The sequence below is a fragment of the Falco rusticolus genome, chromosome 19 (genome assembly GCF_015220075.1).
Source record: "Falco rusticolus isolate bFalRus1 chromosome 19, bFalRus1.pri, whole genome shotgun sequence".
Taxonomy (NCBI): domain Eukaryota; kingdom Metazoa; phylum Chordata; class Aves; order Falconiformes; family Falconidae; genus Falco; species Falco rusticolus.
In genome coordinates this window covers 6,394,153-6,405,159 of record NC_051205.1, presented here as the reverse complement: position 1 = coordinate 6,405,159, position 11,007 = coordinate 6,394,153, and the positions used below count along the sequence as shown (strand labels likewise).

Here is an 11,007-nt window from a genome sequence, read left to right as displayed (position 1 = left end):
TCTTCCTTCAGCCCTTATCTGCCCTTACCTGCCTCCACTAGATCACTTTAAAAGTCCCAGACACTTCCTTCCTTTGTTTGTCTTGGCCAGAAAGGGAAATGTCTTGTGTGTCAAAGGTTTAGTGCAAATTCCTGTCCAAGCTCTTTAGTACCTCTGGCCTCAGAAAATCAAACTTCTCCTGACTAGGGATTTGCACATCAATCAGACTGTCTCCCCCCATTCTCCTTCTCCTGCCTGCACACAGGATTGAGATTGAAGCGACGAAATGACAAGGGGTTAAATCCCTACTGGCTGGCACAAACCAGAGAGCAGAAAAAGAGTTCTGGGTTTCAAATGCATTTGCACAAAGCCAGTTTCTCAAGGTCTGTGCCACTGTCCTGGCTCTCCAAGGGCCTGGTTGAGATGGATGAAGAGCAGCTGGCAAAAAATGAACTCTGAAGAGACAGTGGTTAATAGGGAAAATACGAGCTATTAACGGTCAGGTTTCAATCTGTGAACGATCAAAATAAGTGCCTCTCAGGGAGCATCAGGTCCAGCAGGACCTCATGGAGACCTCTCCCAAGAGCCTTTCCTTTCCCTGCCCTTTCAATCCTCCTGTCGTGTTCACATCTCTGTGGACACCCAGGTTTTGCCCTGTATTTTCTGCATTCCGCTGGATACCAGTGCCCATGTGGCAGCTCTCAGGACTCAAAGGAATCTGTAGAGACATCCCTTTCCGAAGCAGGCAAAACAGGGAGAGAAGTTTTAAGGCCTCCTGTGCAGGGAGTACATGGTACAGAACTTGAGGTTTCAAAAGAGAGATGTCCAATTACCAAGCCACCCAGTGACCCTACAGGCATGAAGCTTCCCCTATAAGTGATGAAGATGCTCAGAAGAGTTCCCATTCCCAGTTTCACAAGAGTAATCAGTCATTTTTGGAGCAGGAATTTATGATGGGATTGACACAATGGTTTGGTGAGAGCAGAGGCTGCTGGCAGAAGAAAGCTTGGGAGACATCATTCTCTGGCATGTTGGACTGAGCAGGTTGGATGGGATACAGCAGCTGTCTTAAAACTGGCACAACAAAGCCAGGGGCAAAACTGAGTACGAAGGGGGTAATTTTCAGGAATTCCTGGCAGCTGTCATGCCTGAATTAACTCCTTTGGGTTGTTTTCCAATGAACTGCTCTGCACTGTGTCTGACCAGCACATTAAGAAGGATGAACAGATCAAAGAGCATGATACAGCCTTGCTTGGGGTGGGTGACTTTTCTGAGTGTTCTGCTCACCCTTCTTTAAAGAAAATTATCTGGGCTTAATGACTCAAAGCAGGACACTGAGGTCCTGGCTAGAGATGTGGGCCGGAGGCACAGCCTTTAGGAGCTCTGTCTGGACGGCAGCACCCTTTCCCTAGGGCCCATTGGAAGGAGACGACAGATCCTATCAACCTGGAAGTGTGAAAAATGTGGTAAGCCTGAGACATGTTTTAAAGAGTCTGGTCTTCCATTTCCTGCATTTTGCTGAAAAGAGGAGGAGACCCATCCTTTGGGTGAGCAGTTCAGTGGCAGCAGGTGCAGAACAAGAGCATCAGGTTGAATTTGAAGCTCTCAGAGCCTCAGCAGGGAGGGGTAAGTTAGCTACCCACAAGAAGTCTACCATGCAGGCAGCACTTCGGTTGGAAGCTCCTTCCTTTGCAGATGAACACCCTGATCTCAGCTCCCCCCTCTTCTTCTCACCGAATCTGCCCTGTGCGGTCACTTGAGAGCAGCACACCTGACTGCCGGGTGCCTGGTGGCAGCAGCTGCTGAAACCACAGCTTGAGTAAAGCCAGCCTCCCTCTCCTTTGCTCAAGAGAAGGCTGTGCTGTGTGAAAACAAACCTGAATCAGGCTGTTCTCACCCTAAACTCTCCTGGAAAACAGGAAACTACAAGCAAGGGTGGAAGAGTAAGCTTACAGGCTCTTGGGAAACACCAGGAACATACATCCCAGGAACCACCAGCAGTGAAGTGCAAAAAATGCTTTCCAAGTTAACACATGCATCTGGGTTTACCTGGTCAGCTGATACACTGACATCTGTGTATCCAAAACAGAGGACGAATTGAGCACTTGCATCTGCCTCCCTGAGCTTCAACTTCAGACTAAACGTTAAACTGATGCACCATCTGCCAGAACAGCAATTCAGGTGCAAATGGCTGTTGCCAGAGCTGCCGTTATGGCCAGGGAGAAACACTGATGAAAACCCAAGAGATTAGTGGCCAGCGATGAGTCTCCTCCATGCTGGTACCACAGTAACGGGTACCAGGTCTTCAGAGTAAGCCATCTGCCCTTGGAGAGGGGTCTTTCCTCCCCCACAATGCTCTTGCCGCCTCTGAACTCCCGCAGAAACATGGAATAAGTCCATCTACGAGAGATGGCCACCTTGTCGTGCCCCTGACTTAAGGGTGTTCAGGTTCAAGTCTGAGATGCTACTTTACTGCAAATTTTTGTCACTGGAGACAGGGATTGTCTATCTGTGCACTGAAGGAAAGAGGACAGGAGCAAGCCTCTGCCCAAGTAAATGTGACCGAGCCAGGTAAGAGAAGTTTTGCACTGAGATACACTTGACTGTGGAAATAGTCTGCCCAGGTAAAGTCTGGAGGGTAAAATGATCAATTTAAATAAATTGGTATTAAGTAGTACAAATGCCTAAGGAAACATGCACGTAGCAAAATCCAGGTAGCTTATACTTCTGTAAAAATGCCAGCACTGATTTAAGAGCAGGATCTATCCAAAGTAGATGCACCTACAGCTGCAGCAGCTTTCTGCTGCATGTGCACATTGAGAAGCAGCTTCCCTATGCCTGACACAAAGTTCAGAGCCCTGGATACTATTATAAGCATTTCTTTTTAATCATTAGGTGTTTCTCAGGCTGAAACAGGGGCCAAAGGGAAGCCTCTGTGTGCAGACTGCTAATGCAGCAGCATCTTGCCTGGTGTATGCCTCTTTGGCTGCTCCAAAATGAATCACAATGAGGAACAGCAGCATCTTCTGCTGATCTATGCAGAGGCCAACAGCTTGTGAGAGCACAATGGTCTTAGCGATGTACCTCCATGTTTCTCCACCTCCACTTTTTCATCCGGGCTCTCTCCTTCACTCCCTCAGCACCTAGGTTACATGTTAGATATGTGTATGTTCAGAATTTTTCACCATTACTGTTTTAAGCTTTTCATTGCCAGGTACACACAGAATCACTGTTGGAGCTCCCTTGATTCAGCACCTGTCCTTGACATTTAGTCTATCTGTAGTGATTAGGATCTGTCACAAAGGCACAGCAAGAGATTGCTGATGTCAATAGAGGAGCAAACAGTCATTTTTGCAGGTCTTCCTGCTGAGCCCACCCTAGAGATGCTCCTACCTCTACCACTCCCACTCTGTCATCAGAGCTGAGGGCCACCACGGGCCACTGGTGGCATGATGGATTAGAAAAGAGGCTGTGAAATTTCTCATACCTTTAAGTTTTGAAGTCAGGCCTCCCTGTGTGACATCTCATCCCTCCTCTTCACAGCTGCTTCTCATTTCCCAGCCATAGTCTTCCTGTTTTGATGGAATTTAAAAAACCCCTTTATTTAATAATTTTTTTGGAAAGTTGGAGGCTGTACTTAACAACTACACACAGTTCTCACCAGCCATACCTGCTCCCATCACTATATATAGCTTCAGACAGGCCAAACTCATGGAGTAGGGTTGGGGTTAATAATCACAAAATGGAGTTCAGCTGTCTCTGAGCTGTGATTTACTGGGACTGAGGCCAGGCATGTTCTTCCTCATGCCCTTGCTGTAGAGTTGTCTGCTAAGGGACCAGCTTTTTCAAAAGGAGAAAAATTATCTGAAATGTCTTTTTGCTAGCTGAAACTCAAGAAGATGTGAAATCATTCAAGCAGGTCTGCTGTTGGATGAAGTCTCCAAGGAGGTGCTGGTGTGATGTGGAGGAGTACTATGCATGCTGATGTGCTGCCTTCTCTGCCCTTACATGCTTGGAGCTAGGAGAATGGGTGAGTTTAACCTGGCCCTTGTTCTTCATTGGGGCTTGTGGTCACTGAGCAGTTGCTGCTGGAAATATCCCATGAGGAATATTGTTGTTCTTAGTAAGTGCATCCCAGTGGAAAGGTCTGCTCTGGTGTTAGAGGTGTAAAAGAGTGTCAGTGTATGTTCCCTGCCCATTTCATGTTAGGTGTCCAAAATGTTCTTTGTGTTGGATATGTTGCCAGTTTGACACATGGACAGAGACTGTGTACAGCTGTTCCCTTTCCTGAGGGGTTTTAGCTTTGTTGGTATCACCTGTTTTGGGGGCTGCTGCGTGCTCTGCAGGGGCACTGAGTCCCCTGGGGTGACCTGCCTGGGGGGTTCATATCTCTGTTCCCTACATAATGCCAATATTGTTGTGAAGAACCTGCTGAGCATAGCTGGGGCTTAAGTTACATCATGTACTAATTATTAACAAACAGGCTGAGCCAGGCTGCTGTGTTCACTTCAGAGCTGACAAAAAGAGCCAAAGTACATGGGCAGGATTCAGAGAGCATCCCCTTTCATTGGTCTTGGACACCCCAATCCTGCCCCTTGGATATGCTGAACATCACCCCAGGGTCTCCCCTGCAGAGGTTGTAAGGAGGCCATAGTGCCACACATGGAGCATTGCCACCTTCTTTCTAGACATGGGGCACCCAGCACCCCGTGGCATGCTCTCACAAGTGACCTCTTTTGTACACCTTGGTCCTTAACAGCTCAGAGTATTTTTAGTGGGCATGCCTTGCAGAAAAAACTCTTCTGCTCGTGAAGAAACAAACCTGCTCATTTCCTGTCTTCTAAGGAGAGATGCAGCTCTCCCGCTGCCTGCACTCAGACTGCTGCTCCCCCAGCTTTTAAGTCACTGATGGCCTGCTTAGTGTCTAAGGACAATTCTGGCAGTCCTCTTTTCCACTCGCCTTTCAGGCAGGCAGGTGGATCTTGGGTGATGTGAGAGCAGGCTTGTGGCTGCTGGAAGCAAAGACCAAGCTCTTGTAAGTCTGCCAGGGCAGGTGGGATGCATCCAACTTAGCTCAAGACCCTGGGACCCAGCAGCACAGCTTGGGTCTTTGTGCTTTGACTGGAAGAGATAAGGTCCTGAAGGCATGTTCAAAACAGATACAGGCATCTAGTAGGATTTTCAGCAAAGCTCATACTGCTTGTTACCCAAAGGTTTTTCAAAATCCATCTGTCCCTTTATGCTCCTAAACTTCACTTCAGAAGTGCTGTAGCCTCAGTAGTTACAGAAAGAGCGGCCTGTAGTTTTCCAGCATACGAATGGAACACTGTTCCTCCTTTGAGCAGTTTCTAGCTGACAAGACTGCCAAAATACCTGCCTGTATCTGTATATACAAATTTAAAGAACCCTTCCTCTCCTCCCTATGGTGCTTCAGCTTTCCCAGCCCTAAATGAACTGACTGTCCACACTGATGTGACCATGCCGCACTTACGAGCACACCAGGGGAGAAGCCAGTGCTGACAGATGTCACAGCATCTGCCAGCGAACACTGCCCCTGGAGCTGCTCGCATCTTCTGCCATGCGACCCCAGAGGGCAACGTGGCATTGCCATGCCACCAGCATGCCTTTCTCCTGTGGCCCCAAATCCCCTACTGATGGGGACATTGGGACTTCTTTAGTGGGCTGCTGTACCAGCATGAGGGGGATGGCAGCGAGGGGAAAACTTGTGCTGAAGAACTGCGCAGGTTAGCCCATGCTGAGCCACTGTGTCTGTTGTGCTGGGCCACACAGGGCTTGGGAAAGCAACTGTCAATGTCAGGTACAGTCTGAGAGGAGGCATCCCAGGCTTAACTGGGACTGTTGTCTGCAGAAAAGAGGATAGCACAGAACAAGGCCAAAGTAGCTCCTTCAGAGCCATTTCATTCCTGGTTCCAAAGCAATCTGCTGTGCAGATTACATATTTGCAGAAAGCTTGCAAGCTACCTGTGCACATGCACAGCATCTTCTGAGAGTGTCCTGGAACATCATTCTCACATGGTGTGAGTGTTCTCCACATAATATCTCTAAGTTCCTTTGTGGTAGCCTACAGCTTCCCTGAGATTTTGAAATTCCTCCTTTCCATGTGCGTCCTTAAATGCAGCAGGGTGTACCCACTAGGCAGCTGTATGAATGGCAAATAAGCAGCAAATTGTGGACTACATGAAGGTTTCCCTTTAGGAGAGCTTTGTGTATAGCTATAGCTAGGTATTTCAGGACCCCACTGGAATGCATAGAGGTTTGGGATTTTTCATGATAAAGCCTTGAAAAAGTGCTTTTGGAAAAAGCCAGCACAGATTAGAGCACTGGGTCTAAACATTTGCACAACTGCAGAAGTTCAAAGAGAGCTAGGCATATGCTTTCCTTCAGAAGGTGGGTCGTAGCATGGTTTCTGAAAGCCTTGCTCACTGCCTGCTCCATCCCTGGGTCTCTGCATTCCCACCTCAAAGTCCACTGGGTCCCACTTTCGTTCTACAGCATGAACCCACCACCCACGTTTGCAGTAAGCTGGTGTCGATATACGATATACACTCACAGCCCTTGTGCATGCACGCATACCACAGCTAGTCTACCCCAAAAGCTCTGTATGGCCTCTGTTTCTTCCTGCTTTTCTTGACTGTTCTTCTTTCAGGGCAGAAGTGACCCAACTGCTCCTGTGCCAAAGCAGCCATGTGCATCTCAGGTACTCAGACAAGGGTCTTTTCAACCAGCAACTGTGGGAAATGCTCCCTCTGACTGCTGGGCTGCAAACGTGCACAAAATCCTTCTCTGGCTTACCCAACTGACCATCTAACTGTGCTGCAGGGTAGTGTTCAGAGTTTGCCTTTGGCCTCAGGTGCCTCTGATAGAGAGAACTTCTTTGAGACAGAACTTATTTTGGGTGGCCACCCCAAACCATTCAGACACACCTCCCATCGTGAACACCTTCAGGAACCTCCTTAGATCCACCATCATAAACACTTCCAGTGCTCAAACTGCCACACAATGTCTTTTGGGTTCTCCAGTTGGTAGAACATAAGCTTTCCTGGCTGGTCCGTTCAGCCTTTGCAACACAAATATTTTAATCTTTCACCCTTTTTCTTCCTCCTGGGAGACTTTGGTCAGTCGTCTTAATTAGACAGGATTGCCTCACTTCCTTAGATATGGAAATGTCTCTTTGTTAAACAAGGCAATATCTCTTATCTCTTCCTGGCCTTTAAACAACTCTGCTTCTGGCAACTTTTCTGTGTCCTTACACCTAACATGGGAGTAATGCAAATACCCAACTAGGTAAAAGTTTGTAACTCATTATAAAAGCCTGGCTCAGAGCCGGAGCAGGAGTGACCCTGCTTGGGGGCACTCAGTTCTGCATGGCCGAATGCCAGACTCTATCCTAAGCACACCTTTACGATGGCCATTTCCTTTCCCCTCAGCTCTTTGCTCAGGTTCTTTATTTTTCCTTTTTTCCTCTTTCAGGATATCAGGTTCTCTTATCTGAGAACAGAACCAGAAAAATCCTCAGCATAGTTTTTTTTACCCATGGGACTTCTCCAAGACAGGATTGCCTGGGACACCCCAGGATGTCACTTCTGGAGGATAAAGCGGCCCTCAATTGCAGCTTTCTGCAGCCTGATGATCCCTCCCAGCCCCCTGCCAGAATGTGCCCTACTATTGCCATGAATGTGATTTTGCTGCTCCCAGTTGTAAGGACAAAAATAAGCCATTTTCTCATTCATTTTTGTGACAGCAAAACAAAACTTTTGCTTTTGAGCATTTTCAGCTGTTTCTAGTCTCAGGAACTCACATTTGCCTGCCAGAGCAGGACCAGTATCACTTGTTTTTTGGAGGTGGGAGAAGGATGACCATGCTCCCTCTTTTCTGCTGATATTGTTCCAGTTGGCATTAAAAGGTAATTTGTGCTTGGACTGGAAATAGCCAGGACAGTTGACTATGATTCCCCAACCTGCGAGTGAGGCAGGGAGCCCAGACTCCACGCTCAGGAGAATTTGTGTGCTGTCTGCACAAAGCAGGGCATCTTTAGCAGAAGAAGTGGAGTTCGTCCCCTTGCAAGGATCCTGGGAGGATTCTCTTGGCTGCTGGAGATTTTCCTTCCTCAGGCAGAGGCAAAACCTGAAGCCAGATGTCCTATGCATTAGGCCAACTGCTGTTATTGTAAGGGACACTTGGGGTGGCAATGGGTGAAGCAGAAAAATCATTACTATCTTTCTCTGGGAGCTGAACCCTGAAGACAAGGTCCTTCAGAAAGGTGAAGGCTACAAGGCTTGGAAATGGGTTGGGGCTAGGAATCCCAGGTGGAAGGAGCCACCTCCTGGAAAGACTAAGGCTTAGCAAGCACAGAAGGACGGTCCCTCAGCTTCTCCGCCACTCTCCTGCCTTCCTTCTGGCACTCATCATCTTCACTAACTCTTTTTGGATAAGATTGTCCTCTCACCATGAAAGTGAGATGCTCAAAAGTTCAGAGCTGCAAAGCTATTGTGCTATGGCTCTAGTTTCCCTACAGATCTAGCGGAAGACACTCCATCTGCATCCCTCAGCATGTAGGAACCCCGCAGGCCTTTTGCATGAACACCAGTGGCTTCTCCTTAAAGATAAGAAATTAAGAGTGAGGAGCAGGTAACGATATGGCCAAGATCTTTGAGGATCAGGGGGGACAGCAGTGGAAGTGGAGCCAAGAATAGGCATACAACAAAATCTCACCTTGGAGACCTCTTGAGTGACCAGAGAGGAAGCTCTCTCTTTAGCTGCTATAATTTATAAGTGCTGAAAACTTTAGTGAAAATTAGATATAGGCATTTAAATTAGTTATGTGGTTTTGAAACTTACCCAACTTGATAACAGTTTAGCGCCTTAGAGTGCAGCTGGCTTAACTCTTCTGAGCAAATTCAAAATAAAATCCTCAGATTGGACTTCTTTTTTCCTGATTTCTTGTTTGAAATCTGTATGTTTTTTCCCTAAACAAATCCTTGAAAGCAAGGATGGCTTTGGGCAGGGCAGAGATCAGCTCATCCCACAGGAGTGGGAAAAGGAGAGAGCATGACTTGTAGTAAACTATTAAAGGAACTTAATCTGTTCAGTACATCAAAACCCGACAATCTCTCAACCCGTAATTCAACTGTGTGTTTAGGGATACTGGAAAATACTGGATTTGACTAGACTTGAAAGTGATAAAATGCATAACAATAATCAATTTCCAGGAGTTAAAGCCAGGTGCAGTCAAACAAGGAAAAAGATACTGGTTTTGGTGGTGACTTCACATCATTAAAAAAAGTGTTCCTTGTTAGGCTGTTAAGTTATTGATGAAAAAATCCAGATGTTTGTGTGCAAGTGCAGGGCAGATGCTTCTGGAAAATGCTGTAGGTGTTGGGCCCAGCAAGTGGCTGTCTCAGATGAAAGTTACTCTCTTGGGTCAAATGCTAAGGACTGTCAGATGAGGAAACAGTACTTTTCTGACCCCAAAGCCTGTGCCTGAGAAGTCATGTTTCGGTAACTGAGGTCTGTCCCTAGCTGTGCCCTAGGATGTTTGTACAGTTTAATTTCTCCCCGGACCCTCCGTTTCCCACCTGCTCTATCAGATTGACTGTTTCCCTTGGTCTCCTCTCTTGCTTAACAGTGCAATTTCCCTTTCCATTTCAGACAGAGCGTGCTGGGTTAATGCCACCCTGGTAGGGCGTCAGCATTGCACAACCAGTTAACCCTCTCCTGATGAGGCATAGCTGGAGAAAAACAAAAGGAAGGAGGAGAACTGAATTCTCTGCCGGTGACACTTTCTCCCAGCCAACAAACAAAAGTTTTACTAGCTAAACCCTCTCAGATGCTGCATTCCAGCTTGGTAACATTTCGGTAACACATTGCAAACGTTTGACTCATAGAAACTTGGAAGGCTGGAGCTGGGGGAGGGGGAAGAGCGTCACATTCCCATTCCCGGGCAGGGTTTGGTTGTTGGATTTTTTTAAAATATTTTTTCAAGAACTGAAACTTCTAGTTAATAAAAAAAAAAAAAGTGTTTGAGGCTGATGGCTTTCACCGGCTTGCATTGTGTTTGGGAGAGAGGGGCTGGGGGAGGAGGGCTTGCACTGCCAAGGGAGGAACCCAGGGCAGCTGAAGTCGCTTTTCTTCTGTAAGTCTTTCCCCCCCACCCCCCTTCTCCCTCTGTGTTCCCAGGGCAGGGTTGGCTTTCTAGGTTTGATAAAGCATTTCCTTCCATTGTCATTCTATACGGCCTCTGGGCCCTTCTCTCAGTCCCTCCCCTTTCGCCGTCCCCCCCCTCTCTCTCTCTCTCTTCCTGAACTTTAGTGAATCTTGAGATATAAAGAAAGCAGCTGCCTCCCTTAAAGCACATCTTGAACAATGAGACCTCATCTCCCAGGGCTTTAATTCCTCTGGATGCAAGGACAAACCCAGGGTGAGTAGCCTGCTAGTGACTCTGCCGGTCACCGCATCTGCAAACGCGGCCGTGCGCGGTGGGTGCTCGCGTCTGTCACTGCAGCAGCCGGGGTCCTCCCGCAGCTCTCAGGCTGTGGAGATTGTGTGCAGCACAAGAGCAGATGCTGTAAACGTTAAAACTCTCAAAACCCAACCGGCGCAACCTGAGAAAGCACTAATGCTGTCCCCATCGGGTGCAGTCCCCATCGGACACGCGCGTGCTGCAGAAGGCTTTGCCACCCAGCTGTGTGCCTGGGTTTGGGTGACCCGCTGGCTCCGCTCCTTGTGAGACTTGCCAAAACCTGGCACTCGGCAAGGTGGGAGGAATCCTGATCTCAAAGGCATAGAAAACCAAATATGATTCGATCGGATGTGACTCTGCGCTGGGTTGTGGGAGAGAGGTCTTCCCCGGCAGCTTTGGGGCTGTGTAATCCAGGGGCGAAGCTGAAAGAGGAGCTTGGAAAGGCACCAGGTGGGAGACACCTCCACAGTCCGGGGTGCTTGGGTTCGGAGGCAAGCGCTGCCTTGTGTGGATGCTGCAGATTTTCCTGCTGGTGTCTGGCATTTCTG

At 47.9% G+C, this 11,007-nt stretch overlaps 1 protein-coding gene across 4 annotated transcripts in view; it reads left to right on the top strand.

Annotated features, from left to right (window-relative positions):
* Positions 1 to 10,292: 10,292 nt before the first annotated feature.
* HDAC7 (histone deacetylase 7) overlaps positions 10,293 to 11,007 on the top strand; it is an 88,492-nt gene continuing 87,777 nt past the window's right edge. For 3 of the 4 annotated variants that reach the window (XM_037412068.1, XM_037412070.1, XM_037412065.1), the window contains exon 1: positions 10,300 to 10,417. In XM_037412068.1, the coding sequence (XP_037267965.1) occupies positions 10,399 to 10,417 (19 nt within the window). In that variant the 5' untranslated portion in view covers positions 10,300 to 10,398. Of the gene's footprint in view, positions 10,418 to 11,007 lie in introns of all 4 variants that reach the window. The other variant, XM_037412069.1, reaches the window with a different exon arrangement.